The 20,376-nt window shown below is 35.1% G+C and overlaps 1 protein-coding gene across 4 annotated transcripts in view; it reads left to right on the plus strand.

The window, feature by feature from the left end:
- LOC110827964 (uncharacterized) overlaps positions 1 to 20,376 on the plus strand; it is a 55,795-nt gene that overhangs the window by 16,836 nt on the left and 18,583 nt on the right. For all 4 annotated transcript variants that reach the window (XM_087343610.1, XM_022060172.2, XM_087343611.1 and 1 more), the window contains exons 7-17: positions 670 to 1,338; positions 2,592 to 2,786; positions 3,942 to 4,201; positions 6,265 to 6,364; positions 6,681 to 6,859; positions 8,910 to 9,096; positions 11,676 to 12,017; positions 14,125 to 14,810; positions 16,410 to 16,611; positions 18,176 to 18,257; positions 19,715 to 19,860. In XM_087343610.1, the coding sequence (XP_087199736.1) occupies positions 670 to 1,338; positions 2,592 to 2,786; positions 3,942 to 4,201; positions 6,265 to 6,364; positions 6,681 to 6,859; positions 8,910 to 9,096; positions 11,676 to 12,017; positions 14,125 to 14,810; positions 16,410 to 16,611; positions 18,176 to 18,257; positions 19,715 to 19,860 (3,048 nt within the window). The remainder of the gene's footprint in view (positions 1 to 669; positions 1,339 to 2,591; positions 2,787 to 3,941; positions 4,202 to 6,264; positions 6,365 to 6,680; positions 6,860 to 8,909; positions 9,097 to 11,675; positions 12,018 to 14,124; positions 14,811 to 16,409; positions 16,612 to 18,175; positions 18,258 to 19,714; positions 19,861 to 20,376) is intronic.

Raw genomic sequence — 20,376 nt, forward strand, 5'->3', positions numbered from 1 at the left:
TATGTCAAACAGGGCACTATCTTAGCCTGAAGTTGGAGGACCATCACTTGTGAACTGTCACAGAGTCAAAAGTTGGTACGAGGACATCTATCATTCAGATAGGCTGAATATGACACAGCCATTCTGCACATGAGAATAAAGAAAAGAATTATAATCCTCTTGCCAGGACTCAGAACATGCTCTTGCATCCTATATTTGGTCAGTTATCACAGCTCATTTCTCTAACATGTTTTGACCTAAACTTCATTTTCATAATTTTCATTCTAGGTATTCTTGGTTTGGATCAATGCGATTAAGAATATTCCTCCTTTTCTGTTCTACTTAGTTATTCGAAAAAAAGTTTAAAAAATTATTCCCTCACTTAAATAAGTTAAAACACTCGAAGGGACCCTGAAACCTCCCTTGTTTTCTTAGTAATTAAAATCATAGTTGTTACTTTTTGAAGTAGTTATATATATTAATAAAGAGTCAATGTTAAAATCTTGGGTGTCCAAGCCATTTGTAACTGAATTATATATCGACTGTTCCTGTTTTCTTGGCAGTGTTGCTGTTATCAAAGTATAATTTACAATTATTTTAAATAATTTAATCATTTAAATCAAACTTATTCTAAATTTCATACATGAAATTTTAAACCTGCAAGTTACTAACAATTAATTTGGTTAACAGTTGATGAACTTCAATGCACAAGATGAACTGAAGATCTTGGATGACAGTTTTGAACAACATTCTGTTGAAATGTGCACTGACTGCGGAGCATGTCTTCATGCAGTACATGATCGAGCAACTGTTGGACAACATCCAAGTTCTCCAAATTTTGAGGCACAGCTCTTGCAGCCAGCATCACATTCACTGAAGTACAACATACAGTACTTGACAGATGATTATCAGATCTTGTTTCCATCTTCACAGAACATTTATATTGCTGCTCTTTTTGCAGTTCATAAAGGAACTGATAGAGACTCCTCATTGCAATGTAAACAGGATGAAGTGGATTTAAAGGCCATAAGACAAATAGAAGCATTCCTTTGGGCATTACATAAAGTGAATGCACATCTCCATAGTGTAAATGGTTTACAACTTGGAGGTTTACTCATTGACACGTGCAATTCTAGAGTCCGTACAATGATGCTGGCTGCAGGTCTGGATGCCTTGAACAATAAAATAAAAAGAGGAGTTAACAGTCACCACATTCTGGCTGTTGTGAACACTCTTTCTTTACAAGAATCTAGAGCAGCAAACGAAATTTTGTCTAGAATGAATATTACATCACTTTCTACAGGCCAATCAGCTGCAATAATTGACTTCTCTGGTGGCAGAAATCAGTATATATTTCAGGTATGTGTCTAATAATAATAATTAATTAATCAGGAAAATCTGAAAACAGATGACTTTTCTGGGTTCTTGTAGCCAACAATGTGTCATATTTTCAAAAACATTAAAGTAGGCCTCTAAAGTTTTACTTTTGTATGACTGAAAAATGAACTCAAAAATTCTAAGTGAAGGACAGAGATTAAAAATGTTTGTGAATTACGTAAAAACGATACTTTAACTTAGAAAGATTTAAGAAACGAGTTAAAAATGTTGTAAAAAGGTACCTATTTTTAGATTGATTTTATCAAGGATGAACCCAGAAAAACCATAAAGTTTTGATTGAGAAAATTCATGAGAAATGATTTCTTGGGAAATTTGTTTGTAGAGAAGAGAAAAATATAATTGTGAAGTGGATTGAAGTGACTCCAGGTAGGAACTGAAACAAAAAAACTTGTGGCAATCTGAATGAACATCACCTGTCACAGGAAAACTTGCTGATTTACTGATTAACTCATAGTTATTAATTACAGTAGCCATCACCAAATTGCATGATTCAAGACCACAGAAGTACTTCTCCACCCCTCCTCCCATACCATATGGCAATAATCAGCAGTACGGCATTGCTAGCTATGCTGTGGTGTGAGTTGCAAGCTGTCATCACTTGTCTGGGCTCCATTGTTCATGTTTCAACAGTGTACAATTTTGTCATGACCTTGAAGCATGCTTTTTGTGATGGTTACTATAGTATTGATTTTTATAAACTAAGAATAATTTATGAAGTGAAGCTTTCACGGACACTGAAGGTGATGAAATACTCTCGGGCAAAGAGCTGCGTCAGGTGGCTGAACAGTGAACAAACCAAATCTGCCAACCATGTCTGTTCTCATCCTCAGGGTTGCTGGGTAACCAGTCTGTTTCTTTGTTGCGCGCTAGCTGGTGGTAACGGTGGACAGCAGGTAGTAAGGATGTTGCTGGCTTTCAGTCCATTGCTTTCTTTTGTGCTAGCCAATGGGAACTGGCAGTTGAAATCATGTGCTTGTACTAGTTGGCTTAGCCTTCTGGACGGATAGTAGTTTTGTCACAGGATACCGGGTTAGTTGGCAGTTCCCATCAGCTAGCGTGCAACAGAGGAATGGACTGGTTACCCAGCAACCCTGAGGATGAGAACAGATGGTTCTTGAAACGTTGGCAGATTTGGTTTGTTCACTGTTCATACACCTGACTTGGCTTGTAGCTTAAGAGTATTTCATTAAGAGTAATTTGTTTCTGTAACTTAGGTTGAGGCCCCTGTCTCATCACTGGTAGATGCAGTTATGGATGTTTTGAATTATCTTGGGTGGAACTACATTAGTGTTGTGTACTCAACTGAGGATGATGAATTTACAGCAGGATACAGATTGTTCCAGGCTGCTGCTACCAAAAATGGAATCTGCTTGGCACTGGAGGAAGGATTAGCAGCTAACATGAGCACAGTGAGATGACATTTCTAGTATTAATAGGCCTGTACTGATAGTATGGCTGGAGGTACAACATATTAACCCTTTGCCACATTTAATGCAGTGGAAGGTAGTAACAGTAAATGTTCTCTACTGAAAAAATTAATTTGTGTAATAACAGTGAATTTGAATAGTGTGACAATATTAATGGTCTGAACTGGAAGCCATTATTTTAATTTTGTTTGATCTGTACTTTGTCACTTAGTTCTTTGACATTGGCTATAATATGAAACTTCTTTCATTAAACATCAATATGGCGTGGATTTTCTAATTCTTCATTAATTCATAATGGATAGTCTGTTATATACAAATTAATATCATAAGAAATTCCCATAAATCAAGCTTTGGATACTTCATCTAAGAACTAGGAGATGACCTAAGTATTTGAAGATAAGGTAAACTGACAGCAATATTTTATATTTGAATTTACAGAGCATTTATTATTTATGCCAATGCTTGAGATATCAAACATATAGAGATGAGTGTCAATGCTTTTTAAACGTAATCATAAATCTCTAGTTTTGCTAATAATATGCTGTGTTAAGATATAAGGAAATGATATATACTTACAAAAAAGCTTAATTTAGTAATTCTTTAAAGAAATTCCATATTTAGTTTGAAATTTTTCCATGGTTTATGCTTTGAAACAGGGTTTTCACAAATTAGTCATTTCTTTTCTTATTTCTATCATTGTCTCTGGTATATGACACTTTACTACACACTTTAATGAGTCCTATAAATTTATAATGGTGAAAACAATCATAATATGAAGATCATTTATTAAAGAATTGTTTTACAACCTCTTCAGTAATGCATTTAACCTAGAAATCCATAAAATCCTGACAGATCAGCTAAATATCAGCTTGATTTTAGTGTAAAATGAATTCTTTCTTTTCAGAATATTATATAAGGTTTTCAATTTTACAAATTTTCTACAAAAAAGATAATAAATATTCATGTGCTTGTGGCAAGGTAACAGAATATGCAAATGATAGTATTCTTTTTATGTTTTGTATTTCTGTGCAAGCTGAAATCCTTCCGTGGCCCACCTGAAGTCTGTTCATGATGTATCGAAACAATAAATTTAACCATAGTGAGACATTACATGAGCAGTGTAGTGTGGAATTTCAGATTGATCACTTAACCGCCAGTAGCATGTGCTCTGAGCTTGTGAATCGGTTGGTTGGAGCTCGTGCTAGAGGTGCCCGTGCTGTACTGTTATGGACTTACCCTGAGCACACACAAACTCTAATGCAAGCTATTGCTCAGGAAATTTCTCATGGATCCCTACGCAGAGAAGACTTTTTCTGGCTGGTAGCAAGTCCTAATGGACAAACATCACATATTCTTCACAAGTTTGCAAATGCTCTTGGTGGGGCACTCATTTTTAGGTAAGGTGCCATATATGCCAATTTACTGTTCTATTATAAGCTTTATCATTTATAATACTGGTGTCCCAATCCGTAAGTGCGCGGTCTGAGACATCATGCTTCGGACCGGCGATGCAAAATGCGCGCTGGTTCGAGTCTCGGGGGAGAAGAAATTTTCTCATGAGCTTTCGACCAGTGTATGGGACCAGTGCCAACCCAGCATCATGAGGAAATTGGGGAGCTATAATGAGTAGCATAATCCGGTCAGGAAAGCTAGCAATGGCTGGGGGTTCGTCGTGCTGACCACACGTCACCCTATATCTGGTTGGATGATCGTTCACCTCTGCTTAGGCATGTGAACGTGAGGCCAGCAGTCAAGCTAGTCAGCTTTGGCTCTCTGGAGCTGTTACGCCACGGATTTAATTTTAATTTATAATACTGGTGCTTCTGTTTCACCATATCTGTCTTTTATCTTGGACACTTATTGCTAGTCAAATCTAAAACTTCTTGACGATGGTGAAGAGTCAATTGAATAAAAAAATTTCTTGGATATTATCCATCGTCTAGTAAATATAAAACGTAAAACGACGTTTCGGAGACTTTGTCCGGAGATAGGGATTAGCTCTATCTAGTGGGCCCAACTGTGTAGGAACCTGAAGACGGAGATAGAGTCCCATCTCCGAAACGTCATTTTACGTTTTATATTTACTAGACAATGGATAATATCCAAGAAAATTTTTATTCAATTGACTTATTGCTAGTATTTAAAATTGTATTTATAAATAACATGCTGTGCTGAATGTGATAATATTTTATTAACTGCCTGTTCTAGTGTCAACTTCTGTCCCTTAATATTTAGCCTTTGAAATTTCCAGATAGTTCTTGTAAATCTTTGAAAACCATATTGAGCTAAAAACAAATGGCCTTATATACTTGACTTCTAGTTTGTTTCTAAATTACTTCAAGGTAATATTAATAATGTATCCAGAAGATGGCCCACACCAGCATGTGAAGCTTCAGGGGTATGATTAATAAATAGAAAAATATTTACCATTCCAGTAAACTAATTAATAAGTGAATAAGTAAAAAAATAAACTGATAATGAATAATATGTTTCTGAGTTATCATGCAGGATGACACAATATTTACAAGATTAAATGCCAGTTATGAGGTAATTATGTGGGTAGAGTGGCCCATGGATGTATTTACAGTATAGTATTAATAATTGTATGTGAGCTTAGGTTTTTAATTTGTGCTAAAATAATTATTTTTAATTCACTTCTGTCTTATATAGACAGTCAGGATCCCAGTAATCTCCTGTAGCATCTTCAATTTTGCAATTTAACAATACTGGAGAGAGGGGTCTATGTAAACCTTGAAATTTATGTAATATTCTAAATCCTCATTTAGTACATTCCATTTAGTTTCATATATTTTCCTGAGTGTTTAATTTTCTGAAACTTTTAATATATTTTCTTCCCTTGCATTAAGAGACTGGTGGTGCTGCCTGTGTTGGGATTTGACAGGGATCAGGACTCTGGAATGAGGCAGCCAATTTATGTTTTTGTTTTTGGCAGGAATATTATTTTAGTTGCCATGAAGACGTTTCCACATTTAATTTCGTTAATAAATAAACTATATTAATGCACTTTTCACAGTTATTTGCAGAGATAATACTACAATAAATTGTAACACAAAAATTGTTGTTCCTGTTAACATTGACAAGTCATACATTAGTTATGAAAACAACAATTATAGAAAGCTATGCTTATTTATTTTGTCAGAGTTAATACATAAACACAAGTTTGAGTTCAGAAATTTGATACACTTGGTATCATATTATCATTAATTCTGTGCTTATGGATACTGATATACATACTAAAAACAATATTATTGTATAAATTAAATTAGAAAAATAAGAAAGTGACAAACTGGAAGTAATTTATTTTGTTTGGTAAGTAGCTGTATTTTGACATTTTCTCACATCTCATCAGTGCTTGTTTTGGTAAATTATTTTAATCTTCCTGTGTGTTTATACATGTATATGCACATTACTGAACTTTGTACTTCATGTTTGGTTTTAGACCACATCATAGACCAATACGAGAATTTTTGCACCACCTGCAACAAATTCTTCATGGCGCTAAAGTAAGCAAGAATCCTTGGTGGTTCAAATATCAAGAGGTGAGCTAAAGTTTAGTGAGATATAGTTTGTGAAGACATAGTTACATTATCTCAAATTTCATTTCATATAATATTATTTCATTTATTCAAACAATATTCTCTGACTAGTACTTGTAAAATGTTACTAATTTATACATCACTTTCAAAATGACATTTTCAAAATATTCAGTTTAAAGGAGGAGGATAAACCTGGATATTTTACTTGGTAGATGTCTTATACAGCCCACCTTTTGCCATAAGTTAAAACCAGTGCTGAATAAGATTCCTTTGTATTATATAGTGTATTTTATTTTTTTTGTACATGTTTGTGTTATAGGGCATGATGTGTAATGATCCAGAATGCAAAATGTTACTGGAGATGGGGAGTTACCTAGATTCTAACACAGTGCAAGCTGTATACTCTATTGGAACAGCTTTTGCAGCAATGTTCTCTAAACTTTGCAGAAATAGTTCTGCTACTGGTACAGATAGTTCCTGTCTAAACAGATACACCAGGTCAGTATAAAAATAAGTAATAATGACTGCTTTCAATGTTTTGCAAATATAACTAAAGGAATATGTGACCGGGATTCATATTCATTCATCAAATGATCATTGTTCCAATAGTTCTAAACTCCCTGTTATTGTAATGGTTTATGAGTGATTAATTTTTTCTGAGTTCCCTAAATTAAATATTAATTTGATCAACACACTGTTATAATTTATTATATACTTCATTAGTGCTGTGTCAGTTTACGAATCAGTCATGCTTACAGTTGCCTAAACGTCACACTAGGTATAGCTAGTTTCCTTCTTATGTTGTAATAAATGTAAATAAGTGCCTAGGAACATTATTTTTTATTATTATTAATTTGTTCATAAGACACGTTGTTGTGTGAATATGATGAAATAATATATTTCAACAGTTCCAAAACATGATATTTCAGTAATATCTCTTGCTACATGATTTATTATGGGGCTTCTGAAGATTAAAATGAATGTTGGCATTATGTGTAAATTTTTTAATGTGAAACATTCAGTTTCAAAGATATTCATCAGGATTCTACCCATTCCTTCTGCATGAATAAGTACCAAATTGGCCAGAACTTCTCCTCAGGTTACTTGAACCTTATATTTGTTGAATTCTGAAGTGTTCAGCAGCAAGCTGAGAGAAGAAAGTAATTAAATATTTACATTGTACTTTTATTTACAAATTTAATTATAATCTATAAAGTGAAAAATGTGTTTGAATTTATATTTAGTCTTCTGTTGATGATGTTTCAGATAATAATATTAATTAGTTTTAAGAATGCAAGAATTTATAGTGTAACATATCTTATTAGCATAAACATTGTCTCCCTTGAGGGCACGTTCTCAATAAGGGAAATGATCTAGATAGGTTGTCTTGATAGATGATCTAGCTTCGTTACCTGTTTTTTTATATTTCTTTAACATTTTACAATTATATTAGTATTCCCTAGGTGGATTATTTGTTTTTATTCACATTTCTTCATTTATTTTGCTTTGTGTTAATATTGTTTCTATTTTGGGTTTGCCTGTACTTGGCAGTTATATTTAATACTGTACATGTATAAGTTTAGTTAATCTGTTTGTGTCCTATTTTTCATTATTATTTCATTATTATTGTATGTATTATCAGTGTTTGCCTGTTATTGGCTTCTTGCTGTTGGCAAACACGTAAATAAATTAATTGAATTGAATCTTTGGAGACAAAAGTGCTGCATGTTCTTATGATGAAAATTTGACACTGAACTTTTTGTATACAACATATGTTGCTTTTCCTGTGGATGTTAGTAAACTTAATATTTTTGCTGAACCAAGCCTTAAGGAAGCCACATATTACTGTCCATGTGAAAAAGATTTATCTCTTAATTCAGTGAACACTCTTAAAAACTGACCTTCAGCTTTATACTTTATCATAGCAAAATGGGAAGCTGTTAATGTTTAAACTCAAAAGGGTGGTCAGATGATACAATCTGTGTTCTGGGAATAAATATTGTTTCTCCTTTTACATTTTCTGTTAATAACATGAATTTTATTATGCTCTTTAAACATTTAACCTGAAGTCTTGTCCCCCAAAATACAGTTTTGGTGTTATTCTGGGTTCACTCTTAACTGTTATCAGTGATAATACAAAAAACAAAAAGTCAGTCATCTGAAGACACAAGTATAACCAACTCCTGAAATGTACTATATATCAAATATACCTCAGACAGTGGACAGTGAACAACATTGTTTTTCAATAATGAATCATCCATTGTTACATACTTTTAGAGAATCATGTATAAATCATTTGTGTCATTTATCACATTGATCCTGAGAGACAGAGACAGTCTTCAAAACATTGTACTGATATGGTTGATTGTACAAGGATACTTCAGAAACGTTTCTGACCAATTTGTGTTACTTGTTTCATCAGTCTCTGGTGATGAATACATTGAAACACTGGAAATTTGTCTTATTGACACAGCTTATCATATGGAAAATTTTATTTATAGGACAAACAGAGTCCATTGCTTATACTTCTTGGGGTGTTCTGTTTCAGATTGGAATTACAGCAAATATTAAATCAGGAACTACATAAATCTAGTGCCCAGAGAGCTGATGGCTCAGTTATTGAAGACTTCCGATTCACAAGTTCTGGAATGGGAATTGTTCCAGTGGAAATCTTGAATTTGAAACGTAACTTTCAATCTCAGGATCACACGCTAGGAGATGTTTATTTTGAGAGAGTAAGTTTACTAGAATATCTTTGTAGTGGAAGTGCAGGATAGTTCTTTATCCATGCATGACTTCTTGAAATGTCCACTTATGAAGTCTGAAGGTTGACTGGCCAGATTGAGATCTCATTTGTTTTCCTTGGTTACTTCATCTTGGGTAACAACTTAAAACAAGGTCATTCTCAGCCTATTTACACAGGTTTTCAATTCTCTCAGGTTTAGAAAACTGATAAGTAAAATAATCACAACTCAGTAACTTGGTGCCTGCCTACCTCCACTGGTTGACCACTTTGCAATTTTGCAAAACATGTTTCAGACTAATCTATGTCCACAGACTTTATTAAAAGATACAGTTACTCAATACTCCATTCTCTGTCTCTCTGTTTAGCTTACTGAGATAAATTTATGTCTATCATATCAGCTTTCTACAGAGTCATCAACTACTGACATATATCATTAAACAAACTACAGGCCTGACAGAGTGAAAAAAATATAATTTTCAAGTGCTCAGTCTGGCTATGTAAGAGCCATAAAAACATAATACCTTCCTACCATGAATATGTTAATATGTTAATGGTTTTTCAAAGGCTGTCTCATGGTGTTAACTTTTAAAGTTTTATATAGAGTTTCAGATGCCATATCTGGCATCCCAAAATCTTGAAGGACCTAAAATCTGTATTTTTCCCATAAGTTTTTTACAAAAACTTTTCATACGCTTGTCATGTTTAAATCTGGCACTTCACATTTCTTCTACTTACTATGTGTGAGTGGCACCACTCTCAAGTCTTTTTACCGGTAGTAGAAGGCAGCTTGCTTTTTTGCACTTTTTTAGTCACTGAATGGCATAATTTGTAGACTTTTATGCATTTTTAGAAGATTTCAGAAGTATTTAGTTTCTCATGAAAAACAAAATGTGAGTGATTTGTTGCAATATTGACATGTGAAGAAGCAAAATTTCAAAGTGCAAAAAATCCTGAATTTCAAAAAGCCTTGTTTTTCAGGTTTTCTGGATAAGGTGTCCAGTACTGTATATCTAACTCAGCTCCCATTATGACAGTAGGGGCCCACCAGGACTGTTCTATCTTCATCCCATTTTCCTATAACCTCAGATATGTAGTCTATAATAAGTGCCACTGCCATTTTCCATTAATTTCCTAAGGTCTTTCAAGTTATTTAACACTAACATTATGAAGTATGAGAATTTGATTGATTGAACCTTACAGTATTTAATGACTTGTTTGACTGCAGGAGTCATATAACTATAAGTAATATGAAAGGAGGTTGTGAATGGTGTGTAAGTAAATAAATGGAAGAAGTGGTTGTGACCAGTTTAAAAGAACTGTATTGGCATTTATCTGAAGAAACAATTGTTATTGTTGCGAAATGGAAATTTGGCTCCAATGGGCCCATTGTAAAGCACTGAAATGACACATTAGCGAATATAAAGCAGCAGTGGAATGATACTGACATGAGAAAACAAAATCTCTGAGAGAAACCTGCCCCAGACCACTTTATCTATCATAGATCCCACTTGGACTGCCCTGTGCATGAACCCAGGCCTCTTCAATAAGAAGCTGGTGACTAACCACCTGACCTATGGCACAGCCATGATAACAACTTAGTGTGGACATCCAGTAATCTCACCAACATTCAAACTGAGCACATCATGAAGAAAAGTCTCTACAGCACTAATCCTACAGTGGGCTACCCAGAAAAGGAAGATGAGTTGGTCAGTTTTAGTGTTTTTTGGAATTTGTCAGGATAGTTCCGTCAGTATACTGACTAATGGGATGCATGATTGGTTTTATTCCCATTCAGGCCAACACATTTTTCTGTTAGTTGCCACATTCAAACCAACACTGTGGCCCACTCAGCTTTTTGTCCAGTGGTACTGGGGAGTCTTTTCCTGGAGTAAAGTAGGTGGGGCATGAAGCTGACCACTCACTTCCATATACTGCTGGGGTCTTATAACTGCCTGGCATCTCATTCTTACTTAAATTGCCAAAATGAATTTAGGGATACATTTCCTGATTCTCCTGTGCCAAACAAACTGACGGTATCTTATTTAGAGAATTATTTCTTTAACAGGACAGAAACGTTTCCAGTCGACCTTTGGTGTTAAGAGATAGTATGGAAGATACTGTCAAACTTATCTCTCCACAAAAGTCATTGAGAAAACTTTCTCTTTAGAGTGGATTATGGAAGTGTACAAAGATTTCAAAACTGCATCCATATTGCATATGTGTCATGCATGAAGTCAAGGAACCTGATAAGAGAACATGGGTCACTGAATACAGTGGACATTTCGAGCACATAACATAACATTGCTTTTTGATTTCTGATTTCAGTGTAATTTATTATTTAACAATAGAAAATTTATCAGGAAGAAGTTGTGTGACTTTTCTATTATTCTGTAATTACCTGGCCCCTATTGTATGAATTAGAATGTAAACACATCCTTGAATTTTTAACATTTTTTGTTTTAAGTAAATTAACTTAATTTTTTTGAGACCGCAAGGTAGAATCAATTGATTTTAACATCACTATGCATGTGTTCTGCACTTGATTTACAAAGTGACATTTATCTTTAGGTTGGTCACTTTCACAACAGTAAGCTGCAAAGTCTGAAACATGTTCTGGCCTATCGTGATTCAGGGGATGAGGTAAAAGTGACATCACTGTCATCACAGTGTAGTGCTCGTAGCAATTGTCCTCACTGCAGAAGACGCTATGAAAATATATCACTGACTGACTGGGTAACCATGATGAAACCCAGACAAAATACTGAATATGAAACAAGTCAAGATGTTGTGTTATATATAGCAGCAACCCTTAGTATCCATGAAGCCTCACAAAATCCCCTGGAGTGTGGAGGAGAACTGAGTAGGCGAGGCATAGAACAACTAGAAGCATTTCTTTGGGCAATTGATCAGGTAAAGTAAATCACACACACACTAGATATGTATACATATACAGTGGAACCTCGATATACCATGCCTCATTATACCACAAACTCGGATGTACCATGGCTGCGATCGTGTCCCCCCAATACGATTACATGCTTTACATCGTACAGATTTCTATGGAATGTTTTGGTTACATTATAAGACTGTATTGCACCATTCCTTGCTGTGGTGTACGGGTACAGAGCGTATTCATGTATTTCATGTAATTTTAGTCACTGGATAAATATGCATATCAGGGATTCCAAAATTAGATGAATGTCAATTTCACATATAACACAGGTACTGAAGCTGACCCCCTAAACCCACATTATATTGAGGTTCAACTGTATATGGCTTCATGATTTTATGTATTAAGCAATTTAAGGCCTATACATGCCTTATCTCTACTTTTACATGATACTTTTTGTTTAGATAAGATATAGGAAACTTCTCTTTCTCACTGGTATCTTCTTAATTTCTGTCAGTATTTTAGATACCTGAAAGTCAAAACCTTTATTCTCAAATCATTCACGTTCACATTTTCTGACTTGAAGAGCTGTAATACTTAATTGTTTAGGAATGTTTGCTTAAGACTACTTAGTTTCTGCCCCAGCTATTGTCATCTCGATGTAATTGTCACTGAGAGTAAGTTATTTCTGTTAAATATGATATCAGCTTAATAATAAATTCCAGTGACTCACATAAAAATACTAAATGTAGATTGCATGTATTAAAATTCCACAAGTTTCAGTATATTAACAAAAGGCATAACTATCCAGTGAGACTGCATAATGAAAGCTGATATGAATTAAAATACCACACGTGCAATGCCTGAATTTTTGTATATTTTAGAAATCAGATATTCAGATAAGATTGTTAGAGCCTTAATTTGTTGCCCTATCAGTCAACATTTTTAAATACAGTAACCAACTCAGTTTCTAAGATATGGTATTTTTAATGGCAACCTTTTTACCATATTGCATGTGTGTGCTTGTTTGTTTGTTTGTGGGGGGGTTTGATGTGCATGGGGGAGGGGAACATGCTTCCATGGGGCTTGCATGCATTTAGGGGGCTGCGCACTGGGGTGGGCGCAGCGCGGAAATGGCCCGCTCATGCAGTGGGGTGCACCATGTGTATGGGGTTCCACGCATGGTGTGGCGCCCCGCTCATTGTTGGGGTGGCGCTGAGCGCTGGGGGTAGAAGGTGAAGTGAAAGAAGAGATGTGAGAGAGGACGTTCAGCATGTGTAGAGGGTAAAGGAATAAGGGTATCTGGTGTGAACAGTGATATAAACTTTACTAAATGTGGTTCTGGCTGTAACATGGTGCAGTTGGGTCCACACTGAAATGACATCAGAGGTGAGACCACAGTATATTCTCATAGTTGATAGATTAACATCCCTGTATCATGAAGATAGGTGTCATCTGGGTTGTTGCGCCATGTAGTCTGTTATATCTACCAGACTACATGGCACAACAACCCAGAAGACAGCAATCTTCAGACTCACTGTTGTGAAAACCTCAAATCTTACATCTCTGTATCATATTCGGAGAACCAGATTTTAATTCTCAGCCTGGAGAGCAGCTAGTCTATGTTTGTTGCTTTCCTCTGCCCTACTAGGCAAATACTTAAAAGCAGGCCATGACCACGTTCTTACATATCCTTTCTAATTCTTTATTTACCATTGTATAACTTGTGTAGTTAAAAAATCATTATTTAATAAATAAAGAAAGAAATAACAAGATAATTTAATGTCTACATTATACAGTATTTTGTATTACCTACTATTTAGGCATTGTTTTCTATTATGTACTTTACTGGAATAAAGTGCACAGAAAATTTTAGTCTGAAAACTAGAAGGAAAGAGACCACTTAGTGAAAATAATATTAAAATGTATCTTAAAGAAGTGGCATATGAGTGTTTGGATTGGATTCAGCTGGGTTATCTTCCAGTGGCAGGCTCGCTCTTGTGAACACAGAAATAAACTTTTGAACGAAATCAAAGGCAGGGAATTTCTTAACCATCTCAAACATAATACTTCATGGATTTAGTTACTTTGATACATCTTATCATAATGTGTTAATTTTTATTTCAGGTGAACCGCAATAACTCTTATCTCTCTTTAGCTGCCATTGCTTTAGACACATGTGGAAGCATCATTAAAACCTCAAGGGATGTTTCAAATCTTCTCAGCTACCAAGAAAGCAATCTCTTTGAGAATTTGAACAGTACAGACATCAATATAATTGCTTTGTTGGCTGGTGGGGACACAGAATTGGCAGGATCCGTGACAGATGCTGTAGGCCACCTAGGAGTTGCTGTACTAGCACCACAGGCAGGTGGGCCACCTTCTCAGCGCAAGAGATATACCCCATACCCACTTCAGCTTGCACCTTCTAATGCTGTTCGGGCAGCCTCCATTCTTGCCTTGATTCATCATCTACAGTGGAACTGCTTTTCTGTTATATATCATCAAGATGGAATCGAACATGAAGATATGTTCAGATATGTGGAAAAACATATTGCCTCATCTCAACAGCTGGAGCTAACATCAGGGATTCCAATCCCCCTTGCTTCCATAAATGTTACATCGCTCATAAACAAATGTTTGAGAAGTCTCCGAGCACAGAACACAGAGGGGACCAGGATAGTTGTACTTATGTTGCCACATGAAATAGTTAAGCTTATATTCAGAACTGTGAAGACTTTGGAGGAGGAAGGACAGATTCTACCTGGTGACTTTACATGGATCATGTTTGGATCAGAAAACTTTGAATATAGGTAACAGTCATAAATGTATATGAATGATTTCCTCTTTCAAACAGACCACATAATGTTTTAGGAGTAACACACACTTTTAAGATAATATCTTTTAAATACTTATTTAGGATAGGTTAAAGAATGGTTTTGGTAGTTGCTAAATGAATAGTGTGACCAAGCATTTTTACTAAACAGTTACAAATCTTGTTTCATATTTAGGAGCTGCCTGGTTTAATTACCGACTCCAAGGACCAGGTATCCTAGCTAAGCTTTTCCATGGTATTTTTCAGTCCTACAAGGAAAATAAAGGAATAGTACTGTAAAATAGGCCATGACTGTTTCCTTCCCCATCCTACTGTCTTCATCCTTCACTATCATCTTCCTGTATTTGGGGGTGGTACTTGTGGCACATCTGAGCTTGTAATAACATGGGGCTGAGTCTCTACAATCTGTCATTTATTTATTAATTCAGTTGAAGGAGTAGTGTGACCTAGCACCTTACTTTATAAAGACATTAAAACTGAGTCACCAATCTTGGTTAAGTTCATACAGATCACTTCTTAACTTCATAATACTCCACTTGACAATGCTATTGCTTTCTGTGTTAGTTGCAACCACTAGTCACCGAATTCTTAAACAAACCAGGCAATAAATTTAGTCAGTAACTATTTTTCAAATGTTTAAATATGATATATTTGGCTCTTGAGCCAAACTTCATCTCATATATTCTGGTTCTGTCCTGAATTCTGATACCAAGACATGATCATATACTTTGTCTTTTCTGCATTTATTTGTAGACCAACATCACCACTAGCCCTTAAGAGTGTTTGTGCGTTTGCTTTTATAGTATTTATATTATTGCCCAACAGATTAATATCATGAGCATAGGCCAAGAGCTGATGTGTCCCATTCAATTCCAAACTGCACTGATTTTCTTGGACTTTCCTGATGGCATATTCTAAGGCAAAATTTAAAAATAGTGGCAATAGAGCATCTCCCTATTTTAGGCTATTCTGAATAGGCAATGTATTGGACAAATGTTTACCTACACAAATTTTGCTAGAGGTTTCACTTAAACACATTTTAATTAGCCTGACTAGCTTCTTAGGTATACCAAATTCAAGCAAAATGTTAGTGATTGTTAAGATTAAAATCTAAACAAGATATGTTTCCTCTGAAAGTGTTATCAAGGCCTCCTCATCACCTTTTCTGCTCTCCAGTTTATATCACCATAAGAAAGACTGCTTCTTCATCCCCCCTTCCTTCCTTTTTGTTCTACCTTCCTCCTCTCCCCAACCCCTTTACACCTTCCTTCAGCTACAAACACTTCAGAGATGTGATTCAGCAACAGGAAAAATAACAATTCATTATATGCTATAATATTTCACATTCTTGGAATGCTATGTTTAGTTCACAACTGTAATCTTGATACTTCCAAGGAATGCAGGAAGCCCAAAGCATTAAAGGCAGATGCTATATTTTCTCCTTCACCCCACTTCCTCGCCCCCACAAGTCTCAAGATTACAGTCACAAACAGTAACTTTTCTGATATAATAAACTATTGTTTCTAATTAATTGAAAGCAGTCTAGCCCCTTTCATAATTAATTTTCCTGTTTCAGCCAGGAATCATCAGGATCTATAGTTCTGCAGCCCAAGGCTGGTAAAGTTCCTGAGTTTGAACACCATTTCCAAAGACTTAGTTTGAGTTCCAATTCGTGGAATCCATGGTTCTCTGAATTCTGGTCCAGTGTTTTCCATTGCAGGGGTTCCACCTGCTACAATGATCTGTTTCGTGATCTCAGCAGTTACCAGTTGATGGACGTAAGTGTACACAGCTTCTATTAAACCTTTTGTCATGTCATATTTAATTGCATTACATCCTTATGGTAACTGTCCTTCAATGCACTTACTGCTAAGCCAGTAATGTTAGGAGGAACTATTTTCAAACCAGCAACTGAAAATGGGATGCTGTATGAAATTAGTAATGATTATAGTAGTTGTTGTTCCTCATCAATATGGTAAGCAGTATGTTGCAAACTTAAAGTATTGTCAAAACTCAAATAATCATTTTAAAGTGGAGCATTTTGCAGTTCTGTACTGTGTATATAAGAAGGTAAACATAATTAGGATAAAACATTTCTGGTAGAAGGAATAAGTACATACATGTCTTATTACCCTGTGTTAAAAGCAACATAGGCTTTCAACTAGTGCCATAAAACTCTTTTTTAAGTTGTGGCCCCATTATTATAGACATGTGATATATTATTGGCTTTGACTTTCAATAAAAATTGTCCACAATAAACAACAGTGGAAAGGCATACTTCACAGGTGGATACATGTTTTCCAAATGCATTGTTTGCTGTTTTGTGTACACCACTGGCCTTTATGTTTATTCAATGATGACATAAGTCTTATTATTATTATTTCAGAAATTGTCCTTGCATTCTGTTACATATTTGCCACAAAAAATGTTCTATGTAGAAATTATAGATATTAATAGCTTCTTTATTTATGCTCTCTTACATGTCATTTTAAGGAGTTTTATGAAGTCCCTTTTTTAATATACATCACAGTTGGCTTGTACATTTTAATGTGATCTCCCCTTCCAAACACCAGATTTCATCTAAATCCATCCTGTAGTTTTTGAGATGAGCATGAAGACAGACAGGCATACAGACATGACCTGCCAAATATTTATAATTTCATGTACTTTGTGAAAAGTACTCAAAAAAAATGAAAGTTGATTATTTTGGTACATAGTTACCATCATTCCTGTATTTATATTGATATTATTACTTCATACAGTGTAGCCTTCACAACCTAACCCAACCATACCTAACAGAATTTCATCTAATTTAGAACTGAGGAATTAACATAATTACATTACATCTAACTGGGTTTAAGTTGAATTGAGAATAAACAATCCAGTGTATATTTTTAGTTTTTCATGATCTAGCATGAGAACATCTTATGGGTATGTTCATATCTGTCTGTCAGTCATATCTTTCCTAGGATTTAGGCAACTGACATGACCAGGGTGTAACACATTGCCACAATAGTGGAAATCAAGGTTATTACTGGAATGCATTGTTGCTACAATGACAATCAAGGTCATTGCTGGCTCACAAAATTTATATCAGATCACATTGTAAAAGTGTAACCATAAAAGGAATGACAAATGTAACAATGGTATATTGTTGTATTTGTAATTTCTTTAAGTAAGAATGGTAGAAGTTCCCAGTTCCTTTAAACCATTGTTATCAGTGAAGGAACCTACTGATGTAACTACTCAAGATGTGGCCAGAAGAACTCTTTAGAATTTCAGTGTATTCCAAATAGTACACCTTTCCAATATTAGTTTGTGAAATTGTGACTTTATTTTCAGAATCCGTTGGTGGTAAATACCATTAACTCTGTTCTTGCTATTTCACATGCACTGGGAACTGTGAGAAGAGAGCTTTGTTCAGGTAAATTTCACTGTCTGAAATGTGTGTACATATATGATAGCTTCTGTTTTTCAGCTGTTTATTCTAAACATTAGTAACAGTGACAACTTGAGACCATTTTAAGGTCATGCATGTACATGAAATGAACTTGCTTCCCAAAAACTTTTAGAGAAAGTGTTTGTCAGGTCAGTTTAGAAACATTCTACATGGTTGGAAACATGTAACTACTGCTTAATATAGTATTGTGTTTCAGAGTGTTGATTATTAGCGTACTCAGAAACTTTTTCCAACATTAACTCCAGTTTCTAATATAAATTAGTATAGTGCTCCATTTGCCATTACAGCTGTCGATATTATAAAAAATTTATTCTGTAAATGGATTAAATTCTATTCTTCTTATACATTAAGGACTCATTATTATTTAGTTATAAGTAATTTGGTTTGTTAAAAAAAAGGCAGTATTGTGAAACCTCATAACTTTGGACAAAAGAATATTTGGTATTGGCACAGTATTACAACTTAAGTTTATCCTTCCTTCTTTTCTCTTGTCTTATGGATCGCTGTTTCAAAGACTTATAAGAAAAGTATGTAGTACATTACAATAGCTACAGCATTATCAGTGCTGTGGTGTGTGGTATGCAGTGTGGGTATTTACACAGAAATGAAATGCACTCTAGCATTTGAACTCTACAGAGATGGCTAAATGTCAAGATCAGATGGTGTAGAAGGTGTAAAACAGTAGTACATATTTAGTACAGAAACATTTTAATTACAAAGGAACATCATACTGTTATCAATGCATATGTTATGGCATTAACAGATGTCATACCACTCAGCAAGTAGAACTCAACCATCCAACCAGTTGGTGTGGTTGTCGTCATTATCAACATTTTTTGCCAAGTACACTGGGAAGCCCATTATAGCATTACTGGTTTAATGGTGTTAAAGATACAGTGAATCTTACCGTTTGACTCAGCAACAGAGTGCATGCAAATTGTGCTAAGCTCTTCTTTAATGAAAGACAACCAGTTGTTAAACCTGATTGGGTAGGGACTTCTAAGATGCCAGATGAGAGGTCCATGTTGTCCAGTCTGCAGTGAAAACTGGTTGTTCAGGAAATCATTATGTTAGAAGCATAATGGGCTAGTGTCTAGACTTGTTGCAACATTACACTATATAGAAGGCCAACATTATGAAGTTCTGGAATTAGCCACTGGGACTACAGCTCTAGATAACTTCCACCAGTAAGTCAGTCCTCAATGCCCCCATCATTGCCCTGATGATGGAGGCAGCAAGGATCTCTGAAATGTTGGTAAATTTCTACCGGACTACATAGTGCTAAACCCAGAAGACAGTCATCTTTCTTTTCCGATTTAATTTCATTTTCAAGATGTAAATACTACGTATTTATCCTATTGATAGAAACAAGATCTTCCAAGATTTGCAAAAATATTGTTCTTATAAGGTGTATGTTGCAGATGGCAACATATGCAAAGCAATGCAGGACATTGCTAGAGTTCGCAGACGTCTGTTTGAAGTGGCCCCGCATATGGCATTTGTTGGTGTTGGTCTCAGTGCTGTGGCATTTTCTAGTTATGGAGAAAATTCACATGCTGATATTGAGGTAAAATATGATTATTCATTGATTATTGCATTCCACAATCCATATGAAATCTTGCGTGTCACCTTTAACCCTCTTTCTACAAAGCATAATGCTAATACTTATTATTCTTCAGAATCCCTTCCATACATTCTGTATAATTGTCATAGCTAAGCCTACTTCTGCCTTTAACAATCATAACATAACATTCAGACAAGCTCTGGGGTCTATCCAGTCTCCTTTTTGATGGATGCTGGGATTGTTGCCCCTGATATAATGTTGACAGATCATGAAATTCATTGCTCACATTTGATGTTCATAATGCATGGAACTTACCTCTTATGTCTTCTGTACACCTTCATGTATTATTTTTAGGCACTGGGGAAACTTTCTACTTCCAATAACTTCTTCATTAGTTTTACAAAGAAAATTGAATATACGAATGTGCTCTTACCATTGCTGTTTTTTATATGATAATAGCTATTACTATTGTTAACAACAAACAAACTTTTAGTTGTGATGCTACTTTATTTGCATAGG

The sequence above is a fragment of the Zootermopsis nevadensis genome, unplaced genomic scaffold (genome assembly GCF_977971745.1).
Source record: "Zootermopsis nevadensis isolate Lab colony 2312 unplaced genomic scaffold, Znev_1.0 Znev_ptg000006l, whole genome shotgun sequence".
Classification (NCBI taxonomy): domain Eukaryota; kingdom Metazoa; phylum Arthropoda; class Insecta; order Blattodea; family Termopsidae; genus Zootermopsis; species Zootermopsis nevadensis.